Consider the following 27,144-nt stretch of genomic DNA (forward strand, 5'->3'; position numbering starts at 1 on the left):
ACCTGATCGGTACCAGCCGTTCGCTGTCCAAGGTGCGAGAGCCGCAACACAGCTCTGATCGACCTTGAAATGCAGCCGGCCAGACGCCCACGCTCTGCGCGGCACCCGAGCCTTCAGCCAGAACTGCAGGGGGCGCATGCGGAGCAGGCCCAGCCGCAGAACCGGAGATGCTGAGGCCATGAGACCCAGCATCTTTTGACAGTGTTTGAGCGACACGGTCGCGCCGCAGCGGAAAGAACTCGCTGCGCGCTGAATGCCCATCGCGCGCTGTGGTGACAGCCGCGCCGTCATGGAACACGAGTTCAGAACTATACCCAGAAACAGGATCGTCTGACTGGGGTTCAGCGAACTCTTCGCCAAATTGACACTGAGGCCGAGCTTCTCGAGGTTATCGAGTAAAACGGCCCTGTGGTCCACGAGCTCCGCTCGTGATCGGGCCAGAACCAGCCAGTCGTCCAAATAATTCAGCACTCGTATGCCTCTGAATCTGAGAGGAGCGAGCGCTGCATCCATGCACCTCATAAACGTACGAGGAGCCACGGAGGACTGTAAACTGGTATGCCTGGCCCTCGAAGGCGAATCTCAAATATCGCCTGTGGTTTGACGCTATCTGTATTTGAAAATACGCGTCCCTCAGATCTATTGACATGAACCAGACTGGTTCATTAACCGACTGGGGGAAGGCTGAGCAGGTCCCGTGGGACTCGATATGTCTGCGAGTGACTGTGGGCTGCATATGCCACTTTCAACTCGCTGTCTGCCTGTGCAGAGCGTACGTGCACGGGCCTCGTTTTTACAGAAGCCACGCGCCGTATGTGACATAGTGTATGTGGGCACTGGGGAGTGAGCACGTTTACTATGCGGCACGCTCGACCGATCTGTGTCGATCTTATGTGCGCGAGCCCTGTGTGCAGGGCTGTGCTTACATGTGGAGATGGGCACTGAGGAGTGGGCATTGTCACTGCATTTATAGCACCATTGGCCGTGGCCGGACGAGCGTGCACGGGTTTTGTTTTTTACAGAAACCACATGACGCGTGTAACATAGTAATTGTGGGCACTGAGGGGTGGGCACGCTTACTATGCAGTGTGCACGATCGACTTGAGTCGCTTTTATGGGCGCAGGTCCTGTGTGCAGGGCTGTGCTTACATGTGGAGATGGGCACTGAGGAGTGGGCATCGTCACTACATTTATAGCACCATCGGCCGTGGCCGGACGAACGTGCACGGGTTTCGTTTTTACAGAAACCACATGACGTGTGTGACATAGTGATTGTGGGCACTGAGGAGTGGGCACGTCTACTACGTAGTGCGCGTGATCGACTTGAGTCGCTTTTATGGGTGCGAGCCCTGTGTGAAGGGCTGTGCTTATATGTGGAGATGGGCACTGAGCAGTGGGCATCGTCACTACATTTATAGCACCATCGGCCGTGGCCGGGACACCAGAAATTACACCTTTTTCGGGAAATATCTGGGTAGCCGTGATAACGGTTTTCGTGTGCAGGCAAGCGGGCAACCGTGCAGGCTTGCGCATTGCAAAAAACGCTGAAACAGTCACAATCTCTGGAACTGAAACAGCGGCGCACTTAGGTGAGAGCCCAGCCACAGCGGAACTCGTACACCGGTGCTTCGATGAAGCAGCCATCGTGTGTAGTGCCGACGCAGCGTCATGCAGCATGCGTAGATGGCTTTCCTAGGATGGCTTCGGGGCTCCCGGCCTCAACGTAATCCTCTGCCGCGGTCCCCGCGGCGCGGGGCGACGGCCGGTAGAGCGAGAACTGGGGTCTCGAGCTGCGTTGCTGAAGCTGTTGTGATAACGGCTTTTGTGTGCATGCAAGCGGGCAACTGTGCAGGCTTGCGTATTGCAGAAAACGCTGAGACAGTCACAATTCCTGGAACTGAAACAGCGGCGCGCTTGGATGAGAGCTCGGCCACAGCGGAACTCGTACACCTGCGCTTCGATGAAGCAGCCATCGTTAGTAGTGCCGACGCAGCGTCACACAGCAGGCTTTAGATGGCAACACCGCTTTTGCCGCCATCCAGCAGAGGGCGGACAAAGGTGCGTCGCTATCGCCTGTTCCACCGGCGGAAGTGAGTGGTAGTTCCTGTTTTTAGCATCATCAGTGTGGAGAATGCTAGTGAGACAGATGAACGAGTTCGCGCTGAATATGGAGCGTTCCAAGCCTTCGCCACCTCTTTGTGAAGCTCAGGAAGAAATGAGGCGGGCTTTGAGAAGTACGCTCATCCGAAAGGGAAATACCATCTAGCCGGGAATGAGAGGCGGGGCGCTGGTGCAAACCACTCGCGGCCGAGACTCATCGCGGCCAACACGAGCATTCGCCCCGGCTCCTTCTCGATGTCAGCTCGTCTGCTGGGCTTCTGAGCAGAAGGCACGAGATCCTCGGAGCTCGCCCAGCCCTCACTGCCCGAAGCTAGCAGAGAGCGCGCGTCCTCTTCCTCCGACGCGGCCCTGAGATCGACTTCCTCGGACGACGCGCCGGCAAACAGCGGGCGCTGCCCACCCGGAAGCGATGCGGGGGGGGGGGGGGGGTGAAGCAGGGCGAACCGGCGAGCTCGGTTGAGCTGAAGACGGTTCCGGAATCCGCTGGAAGCGATGCTTTTACGGCGCCTCAGCGCAGCGGAGAATGCAGGCTCAGAGAAAAAGGCCAGGCGAGTCCTCAGAGTCACCATGGCAACAGCTCGCAGTGGGGGCATCCGCCGTCAGCGAGCGCGAGCGCTGCATGATCTTCACCCAGGCAGGAGACACAGATGACTTACCGGTCTCCCTCGCTGAGTGGGGCTCTGATGAGCCGCAGGAAGGCATCTTAAAAAAGACGCAAGCTCTTTTACGAGTGTGTGTCGCAGGGCGAACACACACACATAAGAACAGCTTGGATATAACAGAATTGAAAGGATATAGGCGCCGGATAGCGCAGCAGGAACGGCAGTGGAAGGCGGCGATGCCAGCAGCTTCAGAATGGCTCGTACTGCTGATATGCTTTTTCAGACGGCGCTTGCTTCCTCCGTGATCCAGCGATGCGTGAGCTTCGCTGAAGAGATGAAAAATCTGGTGAGTGAGCCTTTTCGAGCTCCTTTTATAGGTTGGGCCACACCCGTTTCGGCGGGAAGTGGCAAGAAGGGCGCGAAGCGCCCTTATTGGTCTGATGTTGCATCAGCCCGCGCTCGATAGGCTGTGCAGTTGCCGCAGAACAAGCCAATGAGCGAACGAGCCGTCTCGCCTATGGCTGTGTACTGCTGCAAATGCGCTTTACAAAAATACAAAATTAAGGATAATTTTTTGCTTCAGTATTTCGTGAAAAGAGACTTTTCCCATAGCGTCTTAGCTAAGACGCAGTACGAGAGAGCTCTCGTAAGAGAACTATGAAACTATGAATGTCAATATATTGATATTGACATTTTGATATAAAAATAAACGAAGAGTTTATTTGCAAAAACTGATTTTTGTATTGTGTTAGTTAGCTATATATTTTTTAGTTATTATTGTTTAATCAAAACAACCCAACTGCAGTTTGATTAATTGGAATGCAGGATAAAACAAAATTCCACAATTGTGGAGATTTTAATAAAATTGTATTTACTCACAGAGAGCAATTTTTACCCAATAAAATATTTAAGAGCATACAGTAATGAGAAAATGATATTAATTTGATTTTTCCAGAACAAATATATTAATTATTATATTAATATGAATCATCTTAGCTATGTTTTATGTTTTTGCCATTTATATTCTTTTTTTTTCTTTTTCATACATTTTAATTTAATGAGTTATTTTAGTATTACAACTATCAATGAAAAATAAATGAAATAAATGAAAATGGGAAATGTTGCAACTAGCTGAACTAAAATGAGTTTTTAGCACACCTTATGTTGTCAGCGTTTTAATATAATTTTATATATTAGGTTAGTTTTCATATATTTAATCAACGTTATTAATCAACGTTATTATGGATGGTTTTACTCATAGACAGTAAAAGTGGTTTTACTATAAGCATGATGCTGATGATACATGTTTTGCTACTCACCTATTTTCTAAACCTTAGCACTTTATTATCCTTAGATACAAACACAAGTGCTGGTGGAGTGCTGGATGTGTTTGTTGTCATCTGTAGGTGCGTGTGGAGCCGCTGACGGTGGATGAGGGTGGAGAGAGCTGGGTGAGTGAAGACCACATGCGTCTGTCAGACCAGGACTCTCTACAGGACTCTCTGCTCGTGGAGCTGAAGACCGGACCCCAGCATGGCAGCATTTATCTGGACAGCACAGCCATGAGTCCAGGCCAGACTTTCACAGTCAGGGATCTGAAAAGCCTAAAAGTTAGGTCAGATGTGGTTCCTCACAGTTTGTTTGGGTTTACTGTAAACTATCTTGTAGGCAATATACTGCAGGCAAAAACATGGTTTTGTTTCAGACTATTATATAGAAAACATCCAAAATGCAATTTGATATATTGATTATTGATATACACTTTATATATTTGTATATTTCAATCATAAAACATAAGGCCATTTTTTTATGCATAAAATCTTATAGTTTTATTCCCATAGATATTTTTCTGAAGGATGTAACAGAGCGGTTTGTTCATATATAATTTGCTTGGTTTTATATATTTTCTATATTCCAGAAAACATGGTGATTTTTGTTTTCAGGCTGTTGACAGTATTTTAAGATTTATAAGTGATACTATCTGCTCTAATATGTCACCCTGGACCACAAAAACAGTCGAAATTGAGATTATGGAAAGCTTTCATTGCTGGATGGTTTGTTATGATCGGACAATATTTGGCTGAGATACAACTATTTGAAAATCTGGAATCTGAGAAAATTGCCTTTAAAGTTGTCCAAATGAAGTTCTTAGCAATGCATATTACTGATCAAAAATTTACTTTTGATATATTTATGGTACGAAATTTACAAAATATCTTCATGGAACATGATCTTTAATTAATATCCTAATGATTTTTGGCATATAAAAAATTCAGTTTTTTTGACCCATGCAATGTATTTAATGGCTATTGCTACAAATACACCTGTGCTACTTATGACTGGTTTTGTGCTCCAGGGTCACATATGTTAACAAAAAGAATTTTGAAAACTGACCTTTTCCAATGTTCAGATTTAATTTCAAAAAAATTATGTAAATTACAGCATACTTAATTAGATAACGAGTTTTTATATTTAAACATCATTAAAGAAAACTAACAAAAAGAAATTATACAATTGTTATAATCAATCCACTTGGATTATTTTCTAGTGATTTCTATTGGTTATTTTTTTTGTACCCAATTCACCTGGGGGTGTCTTGCTTTAAAGGGATAGTTCACCAATAAAAAATAAAAAATATATATATAAATAAATATATTGAAGAATGTTGGTAACCGAACAGCTGATAGCAGCCATTGACTTTAATAGAATGGGGGGGGGGGGGGGGGGGGCGCTATGGCAGTCATTGGCTACCATCAACTGTTTGGTTACCAACGTCCCAACTTATACAGGTTTGGATTGGAATAACATGCAGGTCAGTAAAGTATGACAGAATTTTCATTTTTGGGTTAACTGTCCCCTTAAGTTAAACTCCACTTTGCTGGTTCTTTTCCTCTATGTGACTCTTTTGTCTCAACAGATATCGCCACGACAGTTCTGAGACAGAACATGATGATATTAAGTTCATTGCCACGGATGGGATGAATGCTGCTGACTTTGTACTACATGTCAAGGTAATGAAGATTTATTTAGCATTTATTTTTTTATCAACACATGAAGACATCTAACAAACCCCTGTTGGACAGGTGACACTAGTCAACGATGAAGTGCCAGTCCTCGTGCCAGGATTGAAGCCCGTTTTAGTCTGTGCCGAGGGACAGGAAGTGCTGATCACCATAGAGTACATCTGTGCCACTGATCCTGACAGTGATGACAGCACACTGATGTATATGATCGCCCGACAACCATATCACGGGGTGGTTCAAAGAAACGGCATCATCGTGGACCGCTTCATTCAAGCGGATGTAACGGCAGGCTTCATTTCCTACAGACACACAGGTGATATGAGAATAATGGCACTGGATTGTTTCTGTATCATTTAATATCCAATCATATTTTGACCTACGCTTTTGAAAATAAAGTACACTTAAGCATACTTTCAAAACAAGTATTAATTCTCTAAATTAAATATAGAATGCCTTTACAAGTGCTTTATTACTGTACACTGTAAAAAATGACTGTGATTTTAACAGTAAAAAACTGTGAAAATGCTACAGTACAAACCTGTTAAATGGTTAACCGGTAAATAAACGGACGTTCCCAGAATTCTCTGCATTGCATTTCAAATTTTGTTTGAATTTGATGTTTTTTCTTTGAAATACCTATGTTTCTTCTTATTTTTTCTTATCAGTTATGTTTATTAGGGTTGTATGTTACATATAATGTTGTTGAATTAATGTTTATTGCATATTTCAGTGTAATGAGTCTCACCATGATGGTGTTTAGTGCTTGTGTGAACGAGACTGTGCACCTTCTATGTATCTTATTATTTAAAAGATACTTGTGATGGGCTTTGTTTCATCACATGACTTTCTCATCACCACCTGCTTTTGGTGGTTACCAGTGTATTACAAAGGAACAAAACAGATTTCAGTACTTCAATAAGTTGGTATATTAATATTATATCAGTTAAATTACGGTATTAAACTGTAAATTTAAGGTAAAACCGTTAAAACTAAAACAGTGTTACTATATTTTTTACGGTATAAAACCGCTAAGCCTAAAACAATGTTACCGTATTTTTTACGGTATAAAATCGTTAAGCCTAAAACAGTGTTACCGTATTTTTTACGGTATAAAACCGTTAAGCCTAAAATAATGATTTGAAATGTACTTTAAAGTCACTTTTATTAAATTTTTTATTTTATCATAAAAAGTGTTCTTAAGTGTATTCATGAAAGTCTATTCTCTTTAAGACACTTAAGCAGCGTTTTATTTCATTAACATTACATTATGTGCAGTTTTTTTTTTTCAAATATACTTATTAAATAACAAATTGATATTGATCATGCACTCAAGGACAAGAGATTGGGCTGCAGCCACGTCATGACGTCGTTACGTTTGTGATCTCTGATGGAGAATCAGGGCCAGTTCCTTCCTGTTGCAGTAACAGAGCCCCTGTATTCAACACACAACCACCTGGAGTACAGAACGCCCTGCCTGTCTACGATCTTAATATCACCGTTTATCCCGTGAACAACCAACCACCAGCTATAGCTGTCGGTAATAGGAACATTTTTCTTTCTGATGTTAGAATATCATGTTGTATGTTATGTTTATGACTGAAACAGTCATAAAAGTATCTCTCTTCTAATTAACTTAAGTGGCCTTTTATTTTAATTAAGTAATTTTGTTTTGCACCTTTTTTCAAAAGATAAATTTTAGCGTTTGCTACTCATTGTTTACATGCTAGAGTCCATCAAGCATGTTTTCTCACATCAGGAGAGGTGTTTATGGTGGATGAGGGTGGGTCAGCCTCTATCACGGTCACCCATCTGAGAGTTGAAGACCAGGACTCTGCTCCAGAGGACCTTAACCTCATTCTGGTCGCTCCACCACAGTTTGGATACATAGAAAACGTCTTGCCCAGTCCAGGATTTGAGAAGAGCAACATGGGCATCAGTATCGGTGAGTCACATTTCACTGAATCTAAAAGCTGCTCCAAACAAGTTAGATAGATAAAAGTACCCTAAAGTGATCTAAGAGTAGTAAAGTAATCTGTCCAGCACTGATAGCGTTGTGTTTTCTTGTTCAGCCTCTTTCACTTACAGGGACGTGTTGAATGGACACATTAACTATGTCCAGTCTAGACACCAGAGGATGGAGCCCACCACCGACCAGCTCATGCTGCATGTGTCCGACGGGAAACAGCAGTCCTCTTCAGTCCCGTTTTACATCATCATCCATCCAACCAATGACGAGATTCCCGAATTCCTGGCCAGAAACGTCACGGTCAGTCAGAAAGTAATCTCGTAACCGGCTGACAGGGAATGTTCTTAGAACACTGGTTTAACGTTCTGTTCTCTTTTTGAAGACACATTAATGGAATGTTCATTCAAAGCTTGTCTGGTCTGTAATAATGTTCTCCAAACATGAGCTAAAACAAACATTATGTATACATTGTTCATTAAACCTTTTTTTTTTAAAGGTTTTAGTTGGATGTTTGTGTATAATGTTTTAATGTTTTTAAAAAAAATGTGACCCTGGACCACAAAACCAGTCATAAGGGTCAGTTTTTTTAATTGAGATGTATATGTATATGTATATGTATATGTATATATATTTAATAAGCTTTCCGTTGATGTATGGTTGTTAGGATCGGACAATATTTGGCTGAGATACAACTATTTGAAAATCTTGGATCTGAGGGTGCAAAAAAATCTAAATATTGAGAAAATCACCTCTAAATCTGTCCAAATGAAGTTCTAAGCAATGCATATTACTAATCAAAAAACTTTTTATATATATACAGTAGGAAATTTACAAAATATCTTCATGGAACAAGATCTTTACTTAATATCCTAAGAATTTTTGTCATAAAAGAAAAATTGATCATTTGGTTATTGCTACAAATATACATGTGCTAAAAATTATTTATACTTTTTGTTCATGAAACTTTTTTTTTCTGTAACGATTTACTTCGATGTCCGTCTGATGTTTTTTAAGAGTTCTACTGGTTTCCGAAAGTTCAGAGGATATTCAAAAGTAATGTTCTCATAATGTTTCACAAAATAATCGAATTGAATGTTCCGTTAACATTTGCATAATCAAGAAAAAAGTTTTAAAGCATTTAAAAAAATGTTCAGACAACATTCAGAAATGTTTTATTTTTAACTTAATGGGAACGTTAGCAAATCGTTCTTAGATCATATTTTATTAGCTGGGTTTATAACAGATGACCAGGGTTTTGTCTTTAAGGTTCGGGAGGGAGACATGAAAGAGCTGGACTCATCTGTAATCAGTGCGGTGGACCTTGACGTTCCCAGAGAATGTTTAATGTTCAGCATAGTCCAGCAGCCTCAGCACGGCTCCATCATGAGCGTGCCACACGGCAATGATGTCACACTTCACAAGCGTGGATCTGAGACCCCTGTGGAGCACTTCACCATAGACGACCTCAGGAACGGTACAAAAAAGACTTTTATGCCAATCCCCCCTCCAAGTCCAAACTGTGTGGTCTACAGTAAAAACAGTAGTTTGATCAGTTAATGCGTTTTTTATTGTTCAGTTAGTAGCATATATTAATAATAAGGTCTGTGTGTGTTACTCTGTCCTCAGGCATGACTCTGATGTACGTGCACGATGACTCTGAGAGTGAGCAGGATGGATTTATTGTTCAGCTCTCTGATGGGAAACACCAGCTCCAGAAACACGTGCGAGTCAAAGTACTGCCTGTCAATGATGAGGAGCCGCAGATTATATGGTAACTGCGCATTAATGCCATTGCAGTAAATCGTCTTCTAATGTTAGCCATTAATACATTCGTTTAAGTGGTGAATCTCTTTGGAAAAACACAGGAACAGTGGGATTGAGATGGAGGCTGGGGAGTCCAGGCTGCTCTCCAGTGCTGTGCTCAGCGCTCACGACAAAGACACTCCGTCCTCTGACATCATCTATGTGTTCGAGAGCGTCCCGAGTCATGGTGTCATTCAGATGAAGGTCAGTCTACTGAAAAAATATCAGATTTACTTTGTTTACACCTTAAAAGGAACAATGTGTATCATAATGGCTCTCTAAAAAATAAAGGTTCTTTATTGGCTTCTGTGGTTCCATGAAGGACCTTTAACATCCATGGAACCTTTCCAGTGCACAAAAGGTTCTTAACAGCGGAGAAATGTTCTTTACACTAAGAAAATATGGTTGTGTTTTATTATGAACACACATTGCAATTATGTCAACTTCTGCTTTAAATGCTTAAGCTCACTGATTCGAGTAGATTTTTAAGTGATTTCAGTTGTGTCATTATCATCATAATTGTGGCGTGGTGTAGAATAAATATTAAAACTTTATCTTTATTATAGATATTGTCGTTGGCGTGAATGCACCTTAAAGGAATAGTTCACCCAAAAATCTGAAAATTTACTCATTCGCAGGCCGTCCAAAATGTAGATGAGTTTCTTTCTTCGTTGGAAGAGATCCCAGATTCCAAAATGAATGGGTGCCATCGGAATGAGAGTCCAAACAGCTGATAAAAACATGATGGACTCATATTTTGACCTGAAGCAATGTTAATAATGAAGCTTTCCACTTCATAAGATGTTAACTGATGGACTGGAGTGGTGTGGATTGTCTGTGATGTTTTTATCAGCTGTTTGGACTCTCATTCTGACGGCACCCATTCACTGCAGAGCATGCATTGGTGAGCAAGAGATTTAATGATAAGTTTCTCCAAATCTGTTCGTATGAAGTAACCAACTCATCTACATCTTGAAAGGTCTGAGAATATTTAAATTTCTGGGTTGAACTGTTCCTTTAAGCCACTGACTCGCTGGTGGTCTGCTGTTCCTCAGGTGGGCACAGACTGGGTGTCTGTATCAGCAGGGATGAACTGCTCTCAGCAGGTTTTGGAGATGAACCTGTTGCGTTACCTTCACACCGGTCATCCCGGAGCCGGCGCTGCTGACTTCTTTGTCTTCCACCTGTTCGATGGCAAGAACCGCTCTCCTGCGCAGCACTTCCACATCAGGGTCAAAGAGCTGGAGAAAGGTGGGCTTCTGCTTCTTTGTAATCGTTTGTGAAATTTACGATTAATGTATGAGTAAATCCTACATTCAAAGTAATTGATATGAACGTATTTTCCTGATGATATGCATACTATATTCCAAGAGTTAGCAGAAAATTATTAATCATTTTTTCTCTCCAGGAGAAATAGCATTGTTCGTGAAGCCCGTGAAGACGAGTCGTGGGGAGCGCGTGATCCTCACCACAGATGTCTTGCTGGCTGTAGACGGCACTGACAAGCCGGAGGAGCTGCTGTATGTCATCAGCGTACCTCCAGCACATGGACACGTGGAGTACATCAAACACAGCGGAGTGCAGATCCAGTCGTTCAGTCAGCTGGACGTAGCAGCAAACCTGGTGTGTTACGTACATGACAACAGAGCCACTTCACCTAAAGAGACCCTGCGGTAAGGACCTCATGCAAGCACATGGTGTTGGATATTAATGAAGATTTCACTCTAAAATCAAACTTAAGTAATAAAAAACAATATTTATAATATTTAAAGAAAGTAAAGCCTATTACATTATATTCATGATAATTAATTATTAAATGTTAATATAATATCAATGTAGTTTATATGATATATATTCAAAAGTATATAAATATGTACACTTTTTGCACCCTTTTTTCCTAAGTGTTGCTTTGCTTTCTTTTTGCAAATTCAATTTTATTACATAATATTTCTAACATATAAAAAATAAAATGAAGCCTGTTTAGGAATTTCACGTTATATTCAATATTCAATAGTAATGTAATATTTACATTATATCACACAATTTGTGTTTTACTTTATGTATTATTTTATAAATAAAAAAGAAAATAAAAATAATGAACTTTTTACACAATAATTTTTTTCCCTAAGTGTTATTTCCCTTTCTTTTTGCAGTCAAATTTTTATAATATATTATAATATATAAATATTTAGTAATATTTCTAATATATTACTCTGTTTGTGAGCATTAATTAATTAGCAAATTTTACACACAAATCGTCAGTACACTAACTTTCATTAAATATTAAATATAAAAATTACATTAATGTAATATGAGACTTGTAATATGATATAATATGCTAATTGTTTCTATTTGCAAAGTACAATTTCTTACTTTTTAATTTTTTATATTTGTTTATTTATTTAGGAGTAAAATATGACCAATATGTGAGATACATTTTAACAAGTCTTTACTCACCTATTTTTATAGTTTTCTGATTTCTCTGTGTGTGTGTGTGTGTGTGTGTGTATATATATACATATACATATATATATAGTTTTTTATTTTTTTTGGTACCAATGCATTGAATGCCTGTGAATAAGGCTTATTGACTTGTTTTGTCTTTACTCATGATGTCCATATGTCTACATTATCCATAGGTTTGTGGTCAGCAATGGCATATCAACCCGCAACGGGACCCTGGAGATCGTAGTGGAGATGACTGATAAGGTTCTGCCCACACTAGTGCTTAACAGCGGTCTGCGGGTTCCTCAGGGCTCCAGCATGACTTTGACCCCCGATGCCTTGCTCCTGTCTGACCCTGACAGCCCACACACTGCCTTGAGCTTCAGCGTGCTGCAGCCTCCTCAGTACGGTCTGCTGCTCCTGAAGGGACGGCCGCTGCTCGCTGGCAGTAACTTCACCCAGCAGAATATTCAGGATCTGGATGTCACATACAAACACTCTGGAGGAGCTTCTCAGATCGATCGCTTCAGATTCACAGCCTCCGATAGCACCGAGAGAGGCTTCCTGCTGGACGGAAAAGTGCATACAGAGCCCATCTTCTTCACACTGCAAGTTAGTTAAATATTTTTTTTATTGTTGTACCTGTTTTTAGGGTATTTTATCATTTAATAAAAAATGTGAATTCAACAGATATCAAGTCAAGTAAAATGTATTTGTATAGCACTTTTCACAATACAGCTTTACAGGAAGTTTTTACTGTTTTGTCTGTGCTTTAGTGATTAAACGCAGAGGAAGTGATGATATGATGATATGCAGTATAATGATGATAAAGGTTATCCTCCAGAGCTCTTGCCCTGTAATCATCTTTTGATACGGCAGTGATTGTGTGTCTTCCGCAGATTGAAGCTCTGGACTGCGCCGCTCCGCAGCTAGCAGTGCTGGAAACACTGTGGAAAGTGGAGCTCCTCAAAGATGGTCGTAATGGGATCTTCCTTTCCTCCAGAGAGCTCAAGGCTCAGGATCTGAACTCGGCGGATGCCGATCTGATCTATCACATCTTTAGAGTGCCGTACTTTGGGTACCTGGAAAATTATACCAGTGGTGAGAGATCTGTCTGTCTATGTAGTTAACTATCTGAAAGTGACATACAGCCAAGTGTCTGTCAGTCTGTCTGTCTGTGTTAATGTACTCACATGATGTAACCTCTTTGTCTGAAGGTGAGTTTGTGAGGCAGCGTTTCTCTCAGAAGGATCTGAACAGAAGGAATATTGTCTACATCATAAACTCTGCTCTGGACGCTTTAACTGACAGTCTGGAGTTCACTGTTGCTGATGCGCTGGGAAACACCGGAGCCTCTCACAAGTAAACCCTCCACTTTAACTGCTCTGATTCGGTTTACTTGCAGGATTAGTGAAAGTGTTTTTTATTTAATCCATAAAGCACCATTTCTAGTAGCAATACGTTTTCTTAATGTTTTAATGACGCGTTACACCACCACCCACACACTTGCATGACATGTTGTTTGTGTATGTTAGGATGTGTGATGTTATTCTCTCTGTCAGACTGGAGTTCAGCTGGGCCAGTGTGCAGCTGACCAGGACTGAGTATGTGATATGTGAGAGTCAAGGGTCAGTCTCACTGACCATCCAGAGGAAGGGAAATGTGCAAGACTCGTCTTACGTGACTGTACAGGTATAGCTTTATTTGTTATGGTGTATTTGGTTGCTTTTGATTCTTTTGTGAAGAAGAATAAAAGGTTTCATAATGCATTTTTAATTTTCCACAGGTGAAAGAACTAACAGCATCTGCTGGAAAAGACTTTATAGCGGCTTCATCTCTGATTCAGTTTGACCCAGGTCATTTGTAATCCACCAACATGGGGATTTATTGTGGGAATATAACCTTTGTATACAAATAAAGAACGAACTGAGATACAGACTAATACAGAGGGTGATTCAAAACCTAAATCAGTGCTAACAGAACTTCGACGGTGTCTGTTTGTAGGGGTGGCCAGTCGAGTATGGAAAGTGGAGATCGTTCAGGACTCTCTAGAGGAAGCTGATGAGAAATTTGAGGTTAATTTGGTCTCTCCTGTGGGTGCAGTGCTAAAAGACAACTTGCAAGCCACCATCTTCATAAAGGACACAAATGGTTAGTGAATGTCGTCCAGAAGACCAACATTTTGGTGAACTACCCCTTTAACCAAAAGAGAAAAAATCATACTATTTTCACAGAGTGAAACGTCACAGGCTATGTGTGTGTAGTAAGATGATTTGTTGGCTGTTTGTAAAGGGCAATGCAGAGAGAGCCGGTTTAGAGCGGACACTGGTCTTCAGGGCCGAGAGGTGGATTCGGGACCGTACCCTCCACACGGCTCCATCCAGGTGGAGACTCTACCTTTCTCTCAGAGCAACATCAGAGGAGACGGGGATATAATAGCTCAAGCTCCCTCTGCTACAAAGAAAAAACTCAGAGTCACTGGGAGCGGGAAAGTGGTAAGTCAACACAAACTAGTATTATTTTGATACTATTACAGCATTTATTATGATGATGCTGGATGGATTCGATGTTATTTGTATATTTTTCAGTTTTCATTTTAAGTTTTAGAATTAAGTCATGTGCTTTTGGCATTTTTATTCCCTTTTAATATTTCATAGTAATTTCTGTTTTAGTCATTTTAGTACTTAAGTTATTTGTTGGTTTATTTCAATGTAATATACACATACAGTACAGACCAAAAGTTTGGACACACCTTCTCATTCAAAGAGTTTTCTTTATCTTCATGACTATGAAATTTGTAGATTCACACTGAAGGCATCAAAACTATGAATTAACACATGTGGAATTATATATGGAATTATATACATAACAAAAAAGTGCGAAACAACTGAAAATATGTCATATTCTAGGTTCTTCTTTTGCTTTGATTACTGCTTTGCACACTCTTGGCATTCTCTTGATGAGCTTCAAGAGGTAGTCACCTGAAATGGTCTTCCAACAGTCTTGAAGGAGTTCCCCGAGAGATGCTTAGCACTTGTTGGCCCTTTTGCCTTCTGTCTGCGGTCCAGCTCACCCCTAAACCATCTCGATTGGGTTCAGGTCCGGTGACTGTGGAGGCCAGGTCATCTGGCGCAGCACCCCATCACTCTCCTTCTTGGTCAAATAGCCCTTGATGCCTTCAGTGTGACTCTACAATTTTCATAGTCATGAAAATAAAGAAAACTCTTTGAATGAGAAGGTGTGTCCAAACTTTTGGTCTCTAGTGTATATATATATATATATATATATATATATATATATATATATATATATTAATTACAGCTTAATCCAGTTAACAATCAGTTAACAAAAAGTTTTGAATAGTTGTTGTTGTTGTAGTATATATATATATATATGTGTATATATATATATAGCTTCTATTAGTTTTCCTTTTAATTTTTGTTTTAAATTCCACATTTTAGTGTTTTAAGATTTAAGACTAAAAACTATAATAAATTTTATTTCTGTTTTAATTTTAGTTATTTTAACACTTAAGCTTATGTAGTTTCAGTTGCCTAGGCAACTAAATATTTAATCAAAATGTCATTGCAAATATTTAAATATTTAGAATTATTTTGTATTTGTTTATTTTAGTTATTTTAATTTAACAAAACATTTTTTCCCAGTAGTTTTTCATGATAACGCGGTGAACTTTCATCCGCAGGTTCAGCCCTCTGAAATCGTTCGTCACGGATCTGACATCATTTACAGAGTAAGCAGAACAAAAACATAATGGCAATTGAGCAGCTAGGACCGAAAACATTTTTAATCTTAATTTTTTGTTACCATTTGTTATATAAAATCTCAAAAAATTCAGTTTATTGACATTAATATTACTAATCACTTAAGTATCACGGTATGGTATCGATGGCGGTCGAGGAGGACCGCGCAGACTCAGGGTCTGACAGAAAGACACAGGTCACCAGCTGGGGGCAGCAGCGCCCTCCTCACGACAGGACCGTCCCGCACACGAACACCAGAGCTGCTGCACAGCGTGTTGTGACTCAGGTGAGAGTTAGAAAAGGTCCGATTCACTTACAGTTATATGTTGCAAACAAACCTGCATATTTGCTTGCACCTCTCCCCAGCCATCCTCCAAACCCTGCACCCCAGAGCTCACTGGCTTTCTGCATTATAATGACAGCTCGGCTCAGCTGCTCCACTGTAACGGGGACTCCTGGAGGCCCTGGACCCCGAATAACGAGGTTGTTAACACCGCAGTATTTTATATTTAGAAGTCAGGATGACATGATGCCCTTCGGTTTCAGGATTTCACGAGATGATTTGAATGTTTTCTGGTCTTTTCTGCGCTCATCTAGACTGTGAAAGCACAGAAGTGTCCTCCAGGATGGACGTATCACAACGACTACTGTTACATCCTGAGCGCCGAACGCAAAGCCACGTGGAGCGCCGCGGCGCGGGCCTGCAGAGAGAGGTCAGACAGAGCAAACGCTAGATAAATAATAGTGAATGTGTACATAATTAAAACGATTATTTTGCCAATATTTCAAAAGGATTAATTTCCAACTAGAATTTATAAAAATGTGAATAATAAGTCCCCAGAGTTCAAGACACGGTTACAGTCTTGCAGTAATAGCACTGTTTATGAGTAACTGTGACTGACTGAATACTTGTCCCTCAAGCTACGATGGACACCTGGTCAGTGTTTTGTCGAAAGGAGTCATGGGCTGGCTGTGGGACTTCAGTGACAGAAAACCCTTTTGGATCGGTAACCTTTTTGTCTTCTTTTTAATTTTATGCTTTCAGTTTAATTACAGTGTTTTGAAACAGAAGACAAAATATTTTTAAAATAAAAAATGAAAGTTTGCATATGTGCTTTCAAGGCTCATATAGTAAGATATTGGAGTAACACCTCAGTTTTAATCGGAGGACCAAACTGAGCAAAAATATGCGATTTAGTGTAGATGCTGATATTTATATGACCCACAACAAAATACAATTCTGATGCTTGCAATCAGATCTTTTTAACAGTATATCAGACTGTATCTGCCAATGATATGTCAGATGATTTATATATTTAGTTTTATGAGGTTTTATTGTGTGGGCAAAACATAATTCAATATAATGCAGATGAGCAAAGAAACATTCCTAAATATATGTTTGATGCATTTAAATTATTATTTTTTTTAATGATGTGCAGATAATCAACTAAACCTAAGTCGCTTCAGTCCAGTAAGTTTTTATCTTGGAAAAAAAAAAAAAAAAAAAAAAAGATATATATATATATATATGCTGAAGGCATGTTGTAGCAAAGTTATGATCATTTAGAGGCCTTTGAGTATCAATTATGAAACTGTAACACTTTAGCAAGCGATTCACTCACATTTAACTAGTTGCTTATTTGTATACATATTACTAGCATATTGGCTGTTTATTAGTACTTGTAAAGCATATATTGCATCTTAATGCTTTATTTTTTATTTTGGATCCCTTAATGCTACCCAATACCTAAACCTAAACCACCTTACTATTAATAAGCAGCAAGTAAGGAGTTTATTGAGGCTAAAGTAATATTTAATAGTAAGAACTGGACCCTAAAAGTGTGAGTCAATAGGCTCTAAAGGGTTAAACATGAACTGGTCGCTCTCTCTGTGGAATAACAGGTCTGAATGATCGTGACAGTAAAGGCCGCTGGGAATGGGTGGGTGGAGAGCCTGTCACTTACACCAACTGGAGGCAGACCCCTCCCAAAAACAGGAAGAAGGGAACGAGGAGGTGTGTCCTGGTCTGGAGGAAGACCAAGTGGCAGATACGAGACTGTAAGAAAGGAAAGGGCCACCGCTACGTATGTCACATTAAAATGTGAGTTCAGTCACAGCTGCACATAACCTGAGGACACGACATCTACTCCTCCATGCACTTACTGATCATGTGATCGCTCGTGCACGTCAGAAACAACAGAACAGCCACATTAACAACTGTCTGCAATGACAGCTCACTGTTTCGAATCACAAAACATCTTCTGGAACTCAGACGACTGTCATGTGTGATGATCTAAATGTATGCTACGCAATGTTATTTGTATTATATATGTATTTATTACTGTATGCTATGGGAATATGGGGTCTTTTTGATTTTGTAGCTATGATGTTTATATGTATAATTTGAGTAAGCATGATAAGCTTTTTCTAATTAAAAAAACAATACACAACATCTGAAACTGAAATTGAGGATCTGTCATTATGATTTGTGTGAACATTTTTTATAATTATTGTCAGAGATTGAATATACACCCAAAAAATATTCTAGGCTCACAGTTGTGGTGGAAAAAAGTAAATCTTAAAATAAATAAAATAGTGTATGCATGAATAGAGCTCTGTTTCTTGCACAGAACGATCGTTTTGTGTCTTTACACATCAGTGTATCATTTTATTTAATTTTTATTGTATGTTTTAGCCATGATTCCTATTCACCTTCATTATATGACTGACAGACTGCAACGGTTTGAGTTAAAAAATCTCTGTATGTGTTCTACTGAAGAAACAAAGTCAAATACATCTTGGATAAGCAGATGAACATCAAATATTCATTTTTGGATGAACTATCCCTTTAAAATAGAAAACGGTTATTTCAAATTGTAACAATATTTTATAATATTACTGTTTAAAACTGTAGAAAACCGTAAATGCAACCTAAGCGGAAGAGACTTCTTATAAAAGCATTAAAATCTCACTGAATGGTGGTCGAAACATTCACAAATTGGGCAGCCGTCTTATGCTTAAATAAATCAGTTTATTAAAAGTTCTTAACCAAAATGATCTTCAATATTATGAAAGAATTTAGTTTAGAAGTAACATTTTACAAATAAAAACACCTTTATCCCATCTTTACATACAAAATAAGGCACTATTCAGCTTTCTGCCTAGCAATATACAAAAAATCATACAAATAATGACAATGTACAACAATTCTTCAATGTACAGAAAAATTACGATGTGCCCAAATAATGTCAAATTTTTTTTTACTTATAAATGTCCATTTCTGTGCACATTGGTCGAAAAACTGATCTTAACATTATAAAAGGGTAAAAACATTTAAAGCGGCCCTTTTTAATTACTGACGAGGGACTAAATAATAAAAAAAGAGAGATATCATCACACACCTAAACCAACAAAAAAGGCCATCAAACATTAAGCTTGATTCTGCTGTTCAAAAGCAGTTCTTACTAAAAAGCTGGAATGGTTTCACTTTTAGCAGCTTCATCTTCTGAAAATATAATCAAATCTTTTAGCAGCTACTCCCTCCGTAACAATCCAAAAAAACAGAGAAAAATCAGAAGCAGTGAACAGAAACACATCCCTCCAAACCAACTAAAGCACTTAATCATATATATAAGGTGTATTTTAGGGCAAACTGACAGATTTCTTGTTAGTTTTGTTAGTCTTAAGATACATCAAATATCCTTAAGCCTATGGAGTGTTTTGGAATTTTTGTCTTTTAAGTTACTTAATATTGTTCTCTTTTGGCTTAAAAATGTGCAAATGTAAAGTTGGACACTGCAACGCACTGTGTCTGAATGCATACTACACAAACACACATCTTCAGGGGAAGGATGTGATATCTGCGTGAGATCTGCTGTCAGAGGAAGCCGTGTTCATCCAGGCCTTTCACTGCAACTGGCTTCCATTTAGCAGTGGGTTTATTACTGGAAGCAAGAACTGAAAAACAAACATGAAAATCAACAGTGAGTCATCATTTGAACAGTATTATCAGGAAAGAGACTCGTACTAAATAGTAATGCTAGAAATGAGTCACCAATAATACAAGAATGTGTCCATAAATTAAGATAAATAGCAACAGAATTGAAAAAATTACATTCAATTATTCCCAATTTTTCACAATTATGTAACATGACAGATTTTTGGAAATCTATGTAATAACGCTACTACTACTAAAATTAAAAGCACACACACACACACACACACATGTATGTGTATACAACCCGAATTCCGGAAAAGTTGGGACGTTTTTTTAATTTTAATAAAATGAAAACTAAAGGAATTTCAAATCACATGAGCCAATATTTTATTCACAATAGAACATAGATAACGTAGCAAATGTTTAAACTGAGAAATTTTACACTTTTATCCACTTAATTAGCTCATTTAAAATTTAATGCCTGCTACAGGTCTCAAAAAAGTTGGCACGGGGGCAACAAATGGCTAAAAAAGCAAGCAGTTTTGAAAAGATTCAGCTGGGAGAACATCTAGTGATTAATTAAGTTAATTGATATCAGGTCTGTAACATGATTAGCTATAAAAGCTTTGTCTTAGAGAAGCAGAGTCTCTCAGAAGTAAAGATGAACAGAGGCTCTCCAATCTGTGAAAGACTGCGTAAAAAAATTGTGGAAAACTTTAAAAACAATGTTCCTCAACGTCAAATTGCAAAGGCTTTGCAAATCTCATCATCTACAGTGCATAACATCATCAAAAGATTCAGAGAAACTGGAGAAATCTCTGTGCGTAAGGGACAAGGCCGGAGACCTTTATTGGATGCCGTGGTCTTCGGGCTCTCAGACGACACTGCATCACTCATCGGCATGATTGTGTCAATGACATTACTAAATGGGCCCAGGAATACTTTCAGAAACCACTGTCGGTAAACACAATCCGCCGTGCCATCAGCAGATGCCAACTAAAGCTCTATCATGCAAAAAGGAAGCCATATGTGAACATGGTCCAGAAGAGCCGTCGTGTCCTGTGGGCCAAGGCTCATTTAAAATGGACTATTTCAAAGTGGAATAGTGTTTTATGGTCAGACGAGTCCAAATTTGACATTCTTGTTGGAAATCACGGACGCCGTGTCCTCCGGGCTAAAGAGGAGGGAGAACTTCCAGCATGTTATCAGCGTTCAGTTCAAAAGCCAGCATCTCTGATGGTATGGGGGTGCATAAGTGCATACGGTATGGGCAGCTTGCATGTTTTGGAAGGCTCTGTGAATGCTGAAAGGTATATAAAGGTTTTAGAGCAACATATGCTTCCCTCCAAACAACGTCTATTTCAGGGAAGGCCTTGTTTATTTCAGCAGGACAATGCAAAACCACATACTGCAGCTATAACAACAGCATGGCTTCGTCGTAGAAGAGTCCGGGTGCTAACCTGGCCTGCCTGCAGTCCAGATCTTTCACCTATAGAGAACATTTGGCGCATCATTAAACGAAAAATACGTCAAAGACGACCACGAACTCTTCAGCAGCTGGAAATCTATATAAGGCAAGAATGGGACCAAATTCCAACAGCAAAACTCCAGCAACTCATAGCCTCAATGCCCAGACGTCTTCAAACTGTTTTGAAAAGAAAAGGAGATGCTACACCATGGTAAACATGCCCCGTCCCAACTATTTTGAGACCTGTAGCAGAAATCACAATTGAAATGAGCTCATTTTGTGCATAAAATTGTAAACTTTCTCAGTTTAAACATTTGCTATGTTATCTATGTTCTATTGTGAATAAAATATTGGCTCATGTGATTTGAAAGTCTTTTAGGTTTCATTTTATTCAAATTTAAAAAACGTCCCAACTTTTCCGGAATTCGGGTTGTATTTGCGGATGTGGATGCATTTGGATATTATGGATATACATTTCATATTAATTTATGATTGGATTATTGGATTTGATAAAGGTTTATATATAACTATTAAGCTATTTTAAAAAGTATATACCCTAAAACACACACAAACACACACACACACATAAATGTATATATAAATGAAAGCTTTATAGTTTAATGTTTTAAAGCAAAGAAAAAAACCCCATAAATTATATCATAGTAGCTACTGTTAATATATAAAATAACAAATATCGTTATCATTAGATGATTGGATTAGATTATGACAGATGCTTCTAGATAATTATCTATTTATTAAGAATATAAAAAGAGTATATACCCTAAAACAATACACACACAAATAAAATTATATATAAACAAAGTTGTATAGTTTAATCTTTGAAAATAAAAGAAAAAACTAACTAACAAAAAAAAAAAAATAGTGTTGTAACTAGGGATGCACCGATGTATCGGCCGCCGATATTATCGGATGATTTTTGATGATTTTAAAGCCATCGGCATATCTGTTATAGCATGATGAGGGCCGATACTGAAAAATGATTAATTAACTCCATGGAGATAACGAGCTGCATGTCTGTTGCATAGTCGCATAACGATTTTCTCTGGGCAAAATAATTGCCAAAACAAAATAAAATCGGTAAAAAATATAGTTTGTCAGACAGCATAGTACGACCCATTCAAACGTGACACATCCACATTAAGATTTATACTCATGGAAATTAATGAAGTAGTCAAACCTGTACATAAGAAGGGGGTGACCCAACACTTTTGGCAACACAGTGTGTATTTATTTACTTACTGTAAGTGACTGCATCAACTATAAAACGATGCCAATTTATGGTATTCACTGCTACATGAAGACAGCTGTCCATGTGCTAGAGTCTGACGTTACCTGACAGCGCTGGAGCTCTGCTGTGTGTTTCTGAAGGAGCTGGTGATGGTCTTTCCCCGTAATCACTTTCACCAGACGAGGTGTGATCTCCGGCTCTAGAGTCAGCCATCACGTGCAGAGCAGGTCTCTTTTTATGGTACTTGGCACGGTACGTGTCCGTCATGCAGCTGTCCACGGAGAAGTATGTGCTGGGGATGACAGGAGAGCCGGCCGCAGGTTTGGGGAAGCTGGAGAACTTCTCCTCACCTTCACTCGCGGACAGATCGTACCTCTCCGGATCCGAGGAGCCAGACTTGGAGCTCGCGTCCGAGTTCTCCTGCCACTTCTGCAGGGAGGTTTGGGACAGAGCCGAGCCGTTTCGAGGAGGACGTCGAGGGGTGGGTGGGGGTTGATCTCGTCGCCGGTTCTCTGAGCTCAGGATGAAAGGTTTGGGAGGCAGTGGTGGAGCCACGGAGTGAGTCCGAGAGGGAACCGGAGGAACGTCAGCTCGTGATGAGGAATCCTCAAAGGTTTGATCGTCAGAGCTGTTCCACTCTGAACTGCTGGTCTTGGTGAAATTAGGAGAGATGGGGTTCCCGTTAACCGCGTGTGCTCGTTGTACCTCAGTCTTCTCCATCCTCACATTAGCAGGGTTGTATCGAAAAGCTTGACTCCTGTAGGAGAAAACAGAAGGCTTATCTTGTCTTATATCTACCTCATACTTGCCCATATTACCTTTACAACGAACTGGTTACACTGGTGTCTTTGTTACAGTGTAATTATACATGCATGTACAGAGTAATATTAATTAATTGCATGTAATTACTATATAGTTAGGGTTTGGCTAAGTGTTACTTGTATGTAATAATGCATAATGTACTGATGATACAATACTAAGTATATGTGACATGCAACAAGAACACCTTCTTTCTAACTTTAAAAAGAAGTGCACTTAAGAGTACTGACTGTGTAGTTTAGTGTAAATCTTACATGATTAAAAAGGTATTTGCAGATAATAGAATGTTTATTTAAAGAGAAACACTTTTAATGTTTAACACACTTAAGTCCATTTTATAAAATGCCTTTTGTAATTAAAATTATTATTTTACAAACACATTATAAATCATTGCAATTTTACTAATTTTGGTCATGTTCTAAAATAGTTCATTTTTTGTTTTACTAACATACTAAAGAAACAACTTGAACTGTAGTGTCATTTGATATTACATTTAAAATGTATATATTTTATATAATATATTTTTATTTATTTTGAATGTACTAAATTGCAACAAATGTGTAGTTAAATATTCAAACGCACCACACGATAGAAGTTTCAATAGAAACGACATTTAAGTGTATTTTAGTTCTCTGTAAATGCTTGTCAGTGCTGCATTCAGCAGTATTTTAACCATAATCCAAAAGACAATAGAAGCAATTGTGAAATTACATATTAAGAGGGTTAAAAAGAACTCTGAAGTTCAGCTAATTAAAACAATAATTCATTTTATTCATTTATTGCAATCGACATGCAGTTGTGTCTCAAAACATTCAATTCAAACTTACTGTAAGCTATTACTACAATTTTAATTACTATAAGTTCTTTAATAAGTATTATCTTTAAAAGTACTTTTTATTTTTTTGTATTAAAACATGCTTTGAAAAGTGTGTATCATTATGTTTTCCCATAGAGCCCAAAACACATGAGGCCATCTTATGCAAATAAAAACAGATTAATGTGACAAAAAAAAAACTTTTTCTCCCTTCCTCTATTCTTTTCTATACACATACATTTTCAGGTTGTATGCATGTAAATCTATTTCTGCAAACGGAAAGCACACTAAAACTGCAAGTTAAACATCCAAAGCCTCATGCATTAATTTTTTTTCTCTCCAAACAACATACCTTACAATAGCAGGACTCATGGAATGATTTTGTGTTTTCTTTTGGTGGTCACCTACAAAATAAATTAATACAAATAATCAACTTTAATGTACTGTTGCATGCATTCTTTAATGTATATGTATTATTAATAAAACGCACATCCCAAATAAGTGTGAAAGACAGTGCAGAAGTGTTATGTAAGGGCTCGGGGCTGGGGTATTGTCGGGGTCTCAGTGGGGTCTCTGGCTCCGGCTCTTGGCCTGTCTAAAGCACACTAGTCCAGAGAAAAGGGGCCAAACTGAGCCATCCGGCTCAAACCAGCTTCTCTGTGCTCACGATGGCTTGTTAACAATGAGCTCGAGGGGTAACTGCGATCATTAAAGCCAAGTGGGCAGTGAGTCGAAGGAGAAAACAGCAACACTTTCGATGTGTTACTGTAGAGACCAAAACTTTCAATCTGAGGAGCCGTCAGGTGGACTGTGGGACACATGACTACACAGATGCATGCTGGGAACACATTCAGACGCAGCAGTGCACAAAATAACAGTTAAGACTGTCAGGGAAGACAAAAACCTCACAACAACAATCTGCTTCAGATCAGCTGCTTATTAAAGGAAATCAAAAATGTCATTTATGGATTTTAGTTTATAAATCTATAAAATACACTATGATGGTATTGTACTTTTAAAGGTTGACAAAAGGTTTCAAAACGTTTCTTCTTCTAAAAAAAAAAAACTATGATGACATTTACTGCTCACAGAAGTACATAAATGTTTAATACGCCCTCTCTTCATCAAAATGAATGTGACTCAGTATTACTAAAACATTTCTAAATTCAAGCGTATACAGAGAAAAAACTAGAATGTCTCTCTTACTAAAAAGCTTTTAAGATATACATTTGAATATAAGATTCTCTTTCTCGCTCTCTATACACACACACACACACACACACACACACACACACACACACACACACACACACACACACACACACACACACACACACACACACACACACACACAATAAACAAAGCATATCTTAATATTTCCCACTCTGAATTCCTATTTAAATGGGTAATATGTTAAAAAAGTACTTAAAGTCATTTCATGGATGGTCTGTAATATCAAGTGAAACTCTAGAGGGCGCTACAGATGAACACTTGTCTTTACTGGTAGACAAGTCTGTCATCATGAGGACTGAAGATTTGTTTTGCTGTAAAAGTTCAGTGAGCCATACTTTGAATGCAACTTTAAGACCCCCCACCATCCAAAAAACCTGTACCAATACATATCAGTTCACATGTAAACCAAACATCATAATAAACAGAATACAACAGAAAAGGACACTCAACTTCTTAATTAGTACTACACTTCTTAGCTTTGTCAGTTCGTCTTTACATCTGAGTACAGTCAGTGCCTCGATGTCGAGCCCCCTGAGACTCAGCCAGCGGCCTGTGTGTGTGTGTGTGTGTGTGTGTGTGTGTGTGTGAGATGTCTCCACACACACTGCCTCTCCCTCCTTCTGTTATTTTATTCCCCAGCGCATTAGCGGCTAAATCCCTTTGGCTAGCATGCAATTATGAGAGGATTGGACTTTAGACCCCATTTTCAAGCCTGTCGTGTTTAAGCTGCTAAGCCTCATGAGAAGAACCTCCATTTGATCGCCATGACTTGCAATATTAGATAACGTTGTTGCAATATTGATAATCTTTTTTATTAAAATACAGGCGACGCCAGAAGAAACCACCACACGGTGAGTCCTTCCACTGACGCAAGTTTAGGAGGTTTAATTTTTTTACTCTATTAAAGCACACATTGTAAATTCACAACATCATTACAATCAGATACATCATCTGTTTTCAAGAAGCTGCGTGGTTTGAGACATCATTCATGCACACAAACACAGTCTAATACTCTGGTTGAAGAAATACAGTTTAGAATCAGCTGGTGCCATAAAATTGGTTTTATTTGAGCAGTTTTTATATTATATATCATAGTATTTATGTATATTTATGTATAGTATTTATTTTTATATCATTATCAGAAAAATTATTTTTAGAACTGAACCCAAAACTAAAATTATTAAAAAAAGTTTTTTAAATAAATAAATAAATTACAGAATAAAATATTTCAGATTTTAACTAACTTTTAAATAAAAATGTATAAAAACTATACAGACATATGTAAAAAAAAATTTTTTTAATATTATATATATATATATATATATATATATATATATATATATATATTAGTGCTGTCAATCGATTAAAAACTTTAACTAGATTAATCACACATTTATTCTGTGATTAATCGCAATTAATCGCATTAAAAAAAGAAATGTTTTTGTACGTTTTTAATATATTTTTTAATGTAATAATTTCACAGTTAATCAGTTAATCAAATTAATGTAGAAACAACATAAAGACAGTATATTTTAAATACTTGTTTAAATGGCATCTTTTTATGAATGAAGGCCAGTATTACTGATATTAATACAGCTACTGATTTTTTTTTATTTTTTACATTTATTATTAGGCTTCAAAAATATAACAGTTTTTAATTTAAGTAAACTTAAAACAATGCTAACATAATAAATATCATGTTTACTCCTGCCCTTCCTGTCTTAACAGTTAGGAAATATACAGAAATTTAATAAAGTTATCAAAGTTATATGCAGTCTGCACTGCATAAACTATAAATTAAATAGTTAATCCTTATTAAAGCTACAAAAGTTATTTAGTCAAGAGCAGCGAGTCATTTTCTCTGTTCCCTTTGTTCTTTAACTTTACTGACAGGAAGCTTTAT

General features: G+C 38.6%; 2 protein-coding genes across 4 annotated transcripts in view; one reads left to right on the plus strand and one right to left on the minus strand.

Moving 5' to 3' along the window:
- The window catches only part of frem1a (Fras1 related extracellular matrix 1a), a 42,865-nt gene extending 24,934 nt beyond the window's left edge, over window positions 1–17,931 (plus strand). Inside the window, exons 14-37 of one of the 2 annotated variants that reach the window (XM_059538665.1) lie at window positions 4,130–4,338; window positions 5,641–5,734; window positions 5,807–6,059; window positions 7,080–7,283; window positions 7,503–7,688; window positions 7,816–8,012; window positions 8,979–9,186; window positions 9,339–9,483; window positions 9,578–9,719; window positions 10,571–10,766; window positions 10,924–11,188; window positions 12,155–12,572; window positions 12,860–13,061; window positions 13,178–13,322; window positions 13,523–13,652; window positions 13,747–13,816; window positions 13,965–14,111; window positions 14,253–14,455; window positions 15,664–15,711; window positions 15,849–16,007; window positions 16,088–16,204; window positions 16,319–16,434; window positions 16,643–16,728; window positions 17,624–17,931. In XM_059538665.1, coding sequence (XP_059394648.1) covers window positions 4,130–4,338; window positions 5,641–5,734; window positions 5,807–6,059; window positions 7,080–7,283; window positions 7,503–7,688; window positions 7,816–8,012; window positions 8,979–9,186; window positions 9,339–9,483; window positions 9,578–9,719; window positions 10,571–10,766; window positions 10,924–11,188; window positions 12,155–12,572; window positions 12,860–13,061; window positions 13,178–13,322; window positions 13,523–13,652; window positions 13,747–13,816; window positions 13,965–14,111; window positions 14,253–14,455; window positions 15,664–15,711; window positions 15,849–16,007; window positions 16,088–16,204; window positions 16,319–16,434; window positions 16,643–16,728; window positions 17,624–17,826 — 4,143 coding nt within the window. In that variant the 3' untranslated portion in view covers window positions 17,827–17,931. Of the gene's footprint in view, window positions 1–4,129; window positions 4,339–5,640; window positions 5,735–5,806; window positions 6,060–7,079; window positions 7,284–7,502; window positions 7,689–7,815; window positions 8,013–8,978; window positions 9,187–9,338; window positions 9,484–9,577; window positions 9,720–10,570; window positions 10,767–10,923; window positions 11,189–12,154; window positions 12,573–12,859; window positions 13,062–13,177; window positions 13,323–13,522; window positions 13,653–13,746; window positions 13,817–13,964; window positions 14,112–14,252; window positions 14,456–15,663; window positions 15,712–15,848; window positions 16,008–16,087; window positions 16,205–16,318; window positions 16,435–16,642; window positions 16,729–17,623 lie in introns of those variants that run through there. The other variant, XR_009427482.1, reaches the window with a different exon arrangement.
- Window positions 17,932–19,453: 1,522 nt separating this feature from the next.
- The window catches only part of LOC132127059 (inactive ubiquitin carboxyl-terminal hydrolase 53), a 49,863-nt gene continuing 42,172 nt past the window's right edge, over window positions 19,454–27,144 (minus strand). For both annotated transcript variants that reach the window (XM_059538688.1, XM_059538680.1), the window contains exons 16-18: window positions 24,361–24,412; window positions 22,480–23,132; window positions 19,454–19,678 (exon numbers count right to left, since the gene is read on the minus strand). In XM_059538688.1, coding sequence (XP_059394671.1) covers window positions 19,599–19,678; window positions 22,480–23,132; window positions 24,361–24,412 — 785 coding nt within the window. In that variant the 3' untranslated portion in view covers window positions 19,454–19,598. The remainder of the gene's footprint in view (window positions 19,679–22,479; window positions 23,133–24,360; window positions 24,413–27,144) is intronic.

Source organism: Carassius carassius, chromosome 3, assembly GCF_963082965.1.
Source record: "Carassius carassius chromosome 3, fCarCar2.1, whole genome shotgun sequence".
Classification (NCBI taxonomy): domain Eukaryota; kingdom Metazoa; phylum Chordata; class Actinopteri; order Cypriniformes; family Cyprinidae; genus Carassius; species Carassius carassius.